The 11,455-nt window shown below is 34.5% G+C and overlaps 1 protein-coding gene across 1 annotated transcript in view; it reads right to left on the bottom strand.

The window, feature by feature from the left end:
* Positions 1–10,630: 10,630 nt before the first annotated feature.
* LOC135204938 (phenazine biosynthesis-like domain-containing protein) overlaps positions 10,631–11,455 on the bottom strand; it is a 5,704-nt gene continuing 4,879 nt past the window's right edge. The window contains exon 7 of the mRNA XM_064235184.1: positions 10,631–11,401. Coding sequence (XP_064091254.1) covers positions 11,289–11,401 — 113 coding nt within the window. The 3' untranslated portion in view covers positions 10,631–11,288. The remainder of the gene's footprint in view (positions 11,402–11,455) is intronic.

Raw genomic sequence — 11,455 nt, forward strand, 5'->3', positions numbered from 1 at the left:
GGTTCGATATGAAATAAAAAAAGAAAATATTTCAACACCAGCAGTTGAAACTGGGGATACGGATATAGAAAGAAACACTAACACAGCAAAGGTTTATTTACAAGCTTACTAACATAGGTAAATGCAGAATGGTATTTCCTATTTACATAAAAAGATAGAATCTTACACTGCATGAACTGGGGGAACAGTGAGGTAATTCAAATACTTGTTGCTTAGTTTAGCGACTCGAAGCGATGGCTTCACAAAAGGAAAACGGTGATTGCAGATGTCCTCTTGACTCCGTATTGCAGAAAATAGTCTACTCTTGATACTTGAAAGGCAGGAACTCCCCAAAACCTCTAGTAGGACCTTTTCTTCTCTGAAGTCTGCTTAACGTCGAGATAACTCGGTCGTCCACTCCTGAAGACGACTAGACCAGTATCCAACCAACTCTCGAGCAACTTTTCTTCTGATCCTTCGTCGGTTCCTTTTCTCTTATCTCTCTCGGATGATCTCTGCTGCTGCAGATCTCTCACTGATAATCTGATCTGTGGCTCTTCTGAGGATATCTCTCTGTGACTAACTGGTGATCTCTCTCTCACAATCTCTGCTCTCCTACTTCGACTGTCGTATTTATATGGCAGTCTTGGGGCGGAGCCTACGGCGAACGTCACAGGCTTCAGAGATTACTAGAAATTCTTAGAAGACTCTCGATGGAATATTGCATCATATTTCGCTGCGTTTCTCCCGACACTTAGGCGCATGTTGCACTCCACAACACGCCCGACGATTCCAGAACAGGCGCCTCCAACACGGGCGCGAAAGCCTCCTTATTGCAGAATTTCTCGAAAATGCGTTTTCCTTTCCTTTATCTTTCTTTGCTATGAAGCAATTACCATCACAGTTAAGTAAGGAATACATTTCACACTTCTCTCTCCTTTCAAAGCCAACTGTTTTCTAAATCATATAAAATATGTGCCATACCTTTTAAGATGGGGGTTTTCTCCTGACACCTGGCGTTTACCAAAATGACCTCTTTCTTCTCACAAAAAAAAATGTGCTTCTCGCAAGTGCCTTGGTCGGTTGGACCTGTGATATCCGTACAAACGAATGTACATACGCGACACAGCCCAAACTGCCTTGACGACAGTACGAACAGCCTCCAGATTAAAATGCTTACGTATCAGATTCCTTCCTTCAAGAAGGCTGCCTCTACAGCTCAATCTATCTCCAAGCAAGACATGATATGTAATTCACTGACACATTACTCACTTGTAAGATATATATAGATATATATATATATATATATATATATATATATATATATATATATATATAGAAACCAATTCTCTTGATGATATTAAGACAAGAGGGATTTTCATTATGAATCTGGCCGTGTGCAAATGACGATCCTCGTTAACGTGTGATCCTAAACATGAAAGTCTCCTTGAGTCCTTTGATGTCCCTATTTAGAATGGTAATGGCCTCCTTTTGGTGGTGCAGGGGTGGGGCGGGGTGGTTGGTGAGGGGAGTTCAGAATCTAGTTATTTTAGTATGTGTTATTCCTGTTTGAAATGTATTCTGGAACGATTTGAGTCCAACGATTATAACTATAAATCTCTCTCCTCTCTCTCTCTCTCTCTTTCTCTCTCTCTCTCTCTCTTTCACATATATACGTATATATATATATATATATATATATATATATATATATATATATATATATATATATATATATATAGTATATATATATATATATATAGGTAATTTCGTGGTGTATAGATTCTACCATTATGACTGGATTATAATAATAATAATAATAATTATAATAATAATAATTTATTTAATGATATTTATCTTTAAATATTATTAGTTGCAGAATTCACGTGAAGTAATGCAGACTGTCCATCCATTTACAACACAGAATTCTCCTCATGCGGACCTGAAAACAAATACAGCCAAGCATAAACAAAGGTTAAAAACATCTGTCGCAAAAATAAACAAAACTGGGAAAAAGAGGAAAGAACGCCTACAAAAATAAACGAAGGCCATCTTAGCATAATAATGGTCATAAATCATGAGGGAAAAGGAACGAAAACATAGGAAAAGTAAGGAGTGAGAGAGAGAGAGAGAGAGACAGAGAAGGGTTACTTCCGTCCCACGACACTTGATAAAGATTGAGGAAGTTCGTGATAGCTCCCGAGTCAACCTAGATGCGGATGCATTTGTTTGTCATTGTTATTGAAATCGCGATAGTTTAGAAGGTGGGTTGTGGGTAGGGGGGGGGGGGGGGGGGGGTGGTAGGTGGTTGGGTTGGGGAGGGAGAGGTATTTTCGTTTATGGGGTAGGGGGGGGTGAGATGGGAGGGTCTATTTTTTCGTGTTTTACGGTCTGGTTCTCATATCATTAACTTATGGGAGGTGAGGTGGGTAGTATCTTTTTCTGGTTATAGACAATTTTTTACTGGAGAAAGGCTCTCTCTCTTTCTCTCTCTCTCTCTCTCTCTCTCTCTCTCTCTCTCTCTCTTATATTATATCTATCAACCTACCTACCTATCGATCTACCCATCTATCTATTTCCTAGAAGAGTATTCCTATCTTTCTCTCTTTGCACATCTCATTAGGTATACCCTATAACAAAAGTCAATAATTCATAATATCTTTTTCCTATTGGTAGCGTGATATTACTACTAATAACTACCACTGCTATAATAATAATAATAATAATAATAATAATAATAATAATAATAATAATAATAACACTTAAATGAATACCACAACCCCAGCCAAGTGGACTCGTATCCCCAGAGAGAGTCAATGCCTCAGATGATTCGTGGTACTGTGTGAGTAGTCTTAAATCACCATCTTGCTTTATTAACTGAGGACCAATTGATGGTGTTTCTCCGGAAACAAAAGCAACGTTTGGCCATCTGAGGTTTGATGATGATGGAGACGTTTGATAGTGAACAGGGTTTTAAGGTTGGTTGGATTGTGAGAGATGAGGAATAGGGTCTATGGGTTGAATGCAGATTCGATTTTAGATGCCGCGAGTGTGTTCTCTCTCTCTCTCTCTCTCTCTCTCTCTCTCTCTCTCTCTCTCTCTCTCTCTCATGCGCACAGACTATATATATATGTGTGTGTCTATATACATATATACATCTATATATACGAATATGTGTGTGTATACACACGTATATATACATATATGTATATTAAAATTTAATAACTTACTGCCCTCTTCACTTTATTGAGACCAGTAAAACCAAGTTTCGTGTAGAGGGACTGGGTGGAGAGAGAGAGAGAGAGAGAGATAGAGAGAGAGAGAAAGAGAGAGATGGCTGAAAATCACACGGATAATAAAGTGCATGAAGATGTTTGCCTGAGTAATGGCGTCACACTTCAGTGTGTTTACCTCACCAGTCTCTTATTGATTCTTTCTTTCTTTCTTTCTTTCTTTCTTCTTCTTCTTCTTCTTCTTCTTCTTCTTCTTCTTCTTCTTCTTCTTCTTCTTCTTCTTCGGAGACAAAATGGAGTTTTGTGTTGACTTTAATTCTCATTATGCCAGATGATATAGTATTTTTATATAACTGTGGATCTATGATCAAAACTTTGACGAGTGGTTGAATTGTAAGATTACTTCAGGAGAGAGAGACTTTTGTCCAGTTCTGTGACCAAAACTTTGACGAATAGATGAATTATATAAGATTTCCTCAGGACAGAGACATGTGTCCAGTTCTGCAGAACTCCGAATTTGCAAAATTCAATTTTACTTTTCTCAAAACCATATTGGCAATGAAATAGGACATCTAGAATCTTAAATGAGTTGCTGGTTTAAAGAAACACTTACTGAAAAGATATATATATCTTCTGGGGTCAGGTGTCCACTGGCCTTGACCTCTTAACTATCGTATTTTGATTCCTGTAGGAGTCTGGGCACTGATTCCTAAAAATTTCCCTGTTATTCCCTTTGGACTAGGAATGACATAATGTCGAGAAGTGGTGGGTTCCTAAAGCCAGAAATAAGGAGTTTAGATAAAAACTTTATATATATATATATAATGTTTTTTGAAAAGTAATTTTTAAGGAATACGTATAAGGAATTTGGATAAGAATATTACACACACACACACACACACACACACACACACACACACACACACACACACACACATATATATATATATATATATATATATATATATATATATATATATATATATATATATATATATATATATATATATATATATATATATATATATATTTATATATATGTATATACATATATATATATATATATATATATATATATATATATATATATATATATATATATATTTATATATATGTATATATATATATATATATATATATATCTATATATATATATATATATATATATATATATAATAATTTTCAAGGACAATGTCTTTTGAAAATTCATCTTAGGCATAACGAAGTTTCATTCCATTTTCCTACAATGAAATATCCTTTTCCTCTTAACGTGTGACGAAATCATCCTTCCATTAGCAAAGAGGATGTCCCTCAGCTCTCTCTCTCTCTCTCTCTCTCTCTCTCTCTCTCTCTCTCTCTCTCTCTCTCATACCAGCGATAAGAGCCATGATTTGATCCCTGGCCTCTCTCCGAAGTATTATTTCGGCGAGGCTATACTTAATGCCTAGGCCTCGAAGAGGTAATCCTTAAGGTCTCGACGAGGTAGTACTCCTCCTTGAGGCTCTCTCTCTCTCTCTCTCTGAAATGGAGCGATATTTTTCAAACGGAAAATTCAGTTATCTGAAGATACAATAGATACGAATAATATAAAAAGAAAATTACATCATTAATGATTAAGAACCAGGAAAGCAGATACAGATAATCACGGATTGACCTCAAACAAAAGGTTGTGTGTATCTCCGGGAATTTTGTATAATCAGCATGCAAATGAGCATCGAGTCTTCTAGACAGCGAATCCTCCTCCGACTTCAAAAGAACTTTCTTGTATCTAAAGAACCTTGGATTCAATGTTGCGTTTCGTAGTCATGGAGGAATTGTGATCCTCTTCACGAGGAATGATAATGTATAGTGGGAATTCTTTATTTTTTTAGCTTTCTCGGGGAGTAAGCTTACAAAGTACTTTGCTGATGTTGTTGTTGTCTAAATAGGTCTGAAAAACGGCGTTTCGCTTTGAGCTAAACATTCTGGGATTTTAGGATTAGGAAATTTATGATATATTTTATTAGAATGAAAATGTAAACAAAAAAATAGGGTCCATGTTAAATTTATTTTAATTTTCGTTGGTGAAATGTCGCTCCATTTGACTGTAGATCACAGCACGCACTCCAAGTAAGCTGAAGGTCGGACCACGTATTCTACAACAGTGACATTGGATATTGGGTATGATTGTGTAGAATATTTTTAAAAATAATCTATGTGATGTTGAAGGAATATTTTTATATATATATAGGCTGTAGGAATATTAGTGGAATTATTTTTCAGTAAATTCTGTTAGAATTAGATAAATATTCCTTCAGTATTTACCTATAAATGCTGCCCGAATGTTAGGGGAATATTTATCTATGATATTTTTCTTATACTTCATTTCTTTACATTTCTTTTGCAAAGTTTCATTCAGCCTTAAACCTTCCGGAGTTACGCATTTTCCCTTTTATCCACCTTTTCTTTCGCGTCGACTTCTAATTCCATCCATGAACCTGCGACTTTCGCTTCTCCACCTTTTCTCTTTCGTTCACTAACCTTTTCCATCCTCCCTCCGTCCAGCGCTGCCTTTTCTTGACTCTTCTCTTTACTCTCCCTGGTCTTCTCGGAAACTGAATTAGGACCGGAAAGCAATTTCAGGATTGAGGAACAAAAAACAAAGAAAGAGAGCCTTAACTGCACCTCATTAGGCAGGTGGATCTTGAAAACGAAAATAGCATTAGTTTTGCGACGGTTTATCACTTTGCAATTTTAGGTAGTAAACGCGGCCGATCCGCAGAAACTGGTGTGCGAAAGCCGTAGAGTTTATTCTAAGAAACATATAAGCTATCTTAGCAGGAATTTTCGACGGAAACAAATTAAACCAACCCATGAAAACATACGATCTCTGTATTTTTTCCAATACTAATTGGAATTCATTAGTATTAAATAAAACGAAAAAAATATAGTTAAACAAACAATATATTAAAAAAAGGGGAGATACGCAATTCCTTTCATCACTAATTGGAAGTGGTAATCAATTATACGTATAATGGATGACTTTTGCTACAGAGAAAAACGTGTATTTTTTTATGGATATTAAACTTTAATGAATTAATATTTTGGCAACTATGAAAACTATAGCATTGATGGTTCTATAGAGTAGACATATACAAACTGATTTCCGCTTATTTGGGGAGTAAGCCTACAGACTACTTTGTTGTTGTTGGTGGGTGGGGGGTGGGGGGGTAGGAAAGCCTAAAAAGGTCTAAAAAAGGTGTTTCGCGTTGAGTTAAAGACACAGGAACTTTAGGAGAGGATATTTATGGTTTATTTATTCGAATAATTATGTAAAAAATCAATAGTACTCGTTGAACAGTACAGAACAATTATTTCTAATAAAACATAGATTATTAATTTTAATTTTCGTTGGTGAAACAATGCACTATTTGGCCGTAGATTTTAGCACGCTCCTCGCGTAAAGCTGGAGGTCAGATCATGTCTTCTTTATTTGGTAATTCATAACTGAAAATAAGGAATAAAGAAGTCCAAAATATTGAGGTTTTTGAATATTACATATTTACGTATTTCCTCGTGTCGAATAAAGAACATTTATTTAACTTGAATAATAATTTTTTTTTAAATGTACTAGCGCCACAAAAACCAAGGTCATCCACAGAGGCACACATACACACAAACACATAAAAATTGACATGAAATCATGAAGTAATTGAGAAAATATATTTCATTAAAAATTCATGCTTACGGTATCTTTCTGATATCACGATAAATTACCTCAGTAAATTGGCAAGATAATTATCAATCAAAAATGCAAGAAGAATTCGAGAAATTTCAAAAAGTCGACCTTGAAATATTTGGCTGGGTAGAAGTGACTCTGATAAATGCAGTGGATGATACACACACACACACACATATATATATATATATATATATATATATATATATATATATATACATACATATATATATATATATATATATATATATATATATATATATATATATATGTATATATATATATTATATATATATATATATATACATATATATATATATATATAATATATATATCTTACAAGTATGTAATGTTAGTGAAATCACATGTGTCTTACTTGGAGACAGGCTGTAAGGGCAGCTTACTTATGTGAAGGAATTTGGGTACGTAAGCATTTAACCGAGAGATCGCTTGTCATGGCGTCAAGCATGTACATTCGTTTGTACGGATGTTACAAGTCTAATAGACCAAGGCGCTTGCGAAAGCCACATTCCTTTTGGTGAGCACAAAGAGGTCAGTTGGTGCACGTCAGGTGTCTTGAGAGAAAACCCCATCGTAAAGGTATGACACATATTTTGTAAGACTTAGAAAACCGTTACCTTTGAAAAGAGAGAGAAGTGTGAAATACACTCTTTACTTAAATTACTTTGAAAAGAGTGATGTGTGAAATGTATCTTTTATCCATTGTTATCTTCATTACAGATGGGTTCTATATCATGGTACTAGAAACGGGATCTCTAACCTGACTAATATAATGATCTTATTGACATTTTGGGTCTGGGAGTGAATTCTTAGTCAGGAGGGTAGAATTTTAACTTACTATTTTCTTTATGGGCAGATTTGGGTTTTTTGTCACTATGACTTGTTAATCATTTTGTTCTATTTTATATTCAACTGCTTTGGGTAATACATAGTATATTTTTATACTTACGAGATCTTAATAGCCTAACGACATGTTTGCAGACAGAGGGCACCATTGACAACAGGTAAGGGTTTCCAATTTGTGTACTTTTAATAAAAGGGGGTGGCTAAGATATATACATACATATATATATATATATATATATATATATATATATATATATATATATATATATATATATATATATCTAGTAAGTAAAACTTCAGTAATACTTTAATTTTACATTTTAAAATAGGTGATTTCCAATTAAAAGGTTATTGATGCACATAAGCTCAAAAATTTATATATATATATATATATATATATATATTATATATATATATATATATATATATATATATATATATAATATATTATGTGTTTGTGTGGAAATGTAATTTACTTTCACCCTCTGTCCATTTACATAATTTTACATTTATCATAAAAAAAGTTTTGATAAAAACAAAGGCAAGAAATATATTTAAGATCTGTGCACAATCTGCATGTAAGCCCGTAGTAAGCTACAATCTTATGTTATTTTGTCACTCTGTGCGAATATTTATGCAAATTAAATATGTTTCTAATTACTCCCTTGAAGGAAAAGTGTACTATTATCAAGCGCAGACCAGTCAGGCTCTTAATCAGGTATTCAGTTTCTTCTTCCATTGAAAAATAAAGTATGATTTTATGCAAGATTCAGTTCCCCTCATTAATACCCTTGATAAAGAATGCTCATTAACGCTTATGCTGCTTTGCCTAGCATGTCTTCAATGGTGCAGTGGATTAGGTATAGTTTTGGTAACAGCGCTCCTCTGTATCTCTAGCATTTATTCTTTGTTACTTGCACAAAGAAGGTTGTATTTTGGTTTTCTTTTGTATAATTTTAGGGAACTTACCAGAGGTGGTTCTGGTGGCTAGCAATATATCCTTTAGAATTTTGGGAGAGATAGAAATATGCATCTCTTTGGGAAGAAAGGGCCTTGAAATGCTGAGGTGGTTACCTTGACTTGTCGGAGATTTGTGGGTCTCTGGGTGCTTTTGTCAGCATAGGATTTAAATATTATAGATTATAATTATTTAATTTCTCAAAGGTTATCTAAGTACCAAATGTTTTTCTCATCGGTCTAATAATTGCACAAGCATTATTTTGCTATAAGTGTTCTCGTTTATGCCTTTGGCCTTGTGGGGTTTTGAGACCCGGTTTTCCCTTTTCCCAGGAATAGGTCAGGGTCAGTTACTAGGCTTAACCTGCATCAGGTCTTTTTTTTTACCCTGGACTCTCACCTTCATCTGTATTTCAGAGTCCTCAAAAAATCTTCGACAAGAAAAAATTGTCATAGGGATTTGTAGTCATTTTTGTTCGGGCATTTTTGAAAAAATAAATCTCTGTCAAAAAAAAAAAAAAAAAAAAAAAAAAAAAAAAAGCAGACGTGAGGATTTGTGATATTTTATTCGTGTTAGTTCTGGAAAACCAGTTACTTATTCTTTTATAAGTTTGTTTCAACCTTATTTTTCTTCATTACGAATATATTTTTTTCCTATAATTGCATATTTCAAATTATTTCCGTTCTGTTATGCCTACGATCTATTTGTCATTTTTATATAATTTTTCAAAAATTTTTATCTTCGTCTTGGTATATTTCTTCATTGTTGTGTGAATTTGTTTCATTCAGTATATCATCTTGATAAGATGGAATTATCCTTCGAATACCTTTATTCCACATTTCAATTCATTTCTATACCTTCCTTCCTCGTGTTAACCCATTTCATTTAAAATATTCAACATCGTAATTTATCTCTGTTCAAATCTCCTCTTGTTACCATTTCTCGATATAGAATGAAGTATCTCTTGTTTATTTATCCATTTTTCTTATAATACAACAGTGAATCTGACTCGTCAGTGAATATGTTCTTAAGAATAGAGTACTTTGATGTTTCCTTCTCCTTTGAAGTCTAAGACTGTGAGCGAGGGGGAACCTGGAATAGTTATCTGATCATTTTCAAGGACATTTTCAATGTCAGTGTCATTTTCAATTGGCCCTGGAGTCATTTTTAATCCTCTTTTTTAATTTTACTAGTCCATGGGGTTACTTTCAATCGGATGGTATTTCTAAATTTTCATTTTTCATTATTTATTTGTTTCTGTGATCCATTTTCAATGGTACTTTCTTTTTATTGTTATTTTCATTTTCCCGTATTTCATCTTTATTCTGTTTTATTGTATTTTAAAGTCGTACTCTATTATGTTACCCCAATAACTTTCCAAAATTATATCGATTGGAAAGCTCATGTCTGGAAGTGTATGGTATCCCTCTCAGTCCCTTTAATACCCTTTCCAAGGTAGAAACGATCTAAATAAACAGTTCTACGTAATTCAGTGACGGGAGATATATATATGTCACGTTTCACTCTAACTTCTGTTGCAATACGGAAATACAAAGTTCATATTAAACCCGGCTCACTTATGCTTTGCACTGACTCTTGAGATTTGAGTCGTAAAACCAAAAAGTCTGTCTCTTTAGAATTTTCCTCTGGAGAAATCAGCTTCCAGGACGAAAACGATTTAGTAGGGATGGGTTGGAAGGCTCGTCGAAAAGTCAGGCTTTTGAAACATCCCTAAAGTGTACGTACCTTTTTTTCGCTTTCTCGGGGAGTAAGCCTTCAGACTACTCTGTTGCTGTTGTTCTTATTCTTCTTGTTTTGGGGGTTAGGATAGGAATATGGAAGAGCCTAAAAAGGTCTGAAAAAGGTGTTTAGCGTTGAGTTAAAGATACAGGAATTTGAGGATAGGATATTTATGATTTATCTATTAGAATGAAAATGTAAAAAATACATAATGTGCATGTTAAACAGTACAGAAAATTTATTTATAATAAAATATAACGTATCTATTTTAATATTCGTTTGTGAAACAGGGCACTATTTGACCGTAGGTTTTAGCACGTTTAAGTTAAAAGTTAGGAAAATTATGTTTAAAATTTATATGTGACGTGAAAATCTCGAACGCGTCCTGAGTAAGCTGGAGGTCGGATCACGCCTTGTTTATACTCATTTCTCTACTTATGCCTAAGTTGACAGTTAGGTCTTCCTTCTCTTTTGCCATTTTGGTTGACAAGATCGAGGAAAGCAGTCAGTAATTTTACAGGCGTTCACTAACTTCTGATACTAGGTAACGTTACAGGTGTTCTGTAACTTCTGATACTCAGTAACATTACAAGTGTTCAGTGACCTCTGATGCTCCGTAACTTTACATGCGTTTAGTAACCTCTGATACTCAGGATTTCTATAGGTGTTCAGTAACCTCTGACACAAGTATCTGATTTGCCTTCGTCTAAACAGGAATCCTAACACAGTTCCAAAAGGCATCAGTGGTCTTCCAACACTCACTTTTATTTCATTCTGGGTTCATTTCGTCTCCTTAGATGTTTATATATCCTGTCATGACAGTTGCAGCTGGTCCTGCGATGGCCACTCTCTCCTTATCCAGCACGGACACCCTCACATCTCCTCCTCTGGCTGAGCACTGGCGAACTGGAAAAGCAGAAACGAAGTGGAAAGTGAAATTGAAGCAGAGTAAAAAACAAA

Source organism: Macrobrachium nipponense, chromosome 48 (assembly GCF_015104395.2).
Source record: "Macrobrachium nipponense isolate FS-2020 chromosome 48, ASM1510439v2, whole genome shotgun sequence".
NCBI classification, from domain to species: domain Eukaryota; kingdom Metazoa; phylum Arthropoda; class Malacostraca; order Decapoda; family Palaemonidae; genus Macrobrachium; species Macrobrachium nipponense.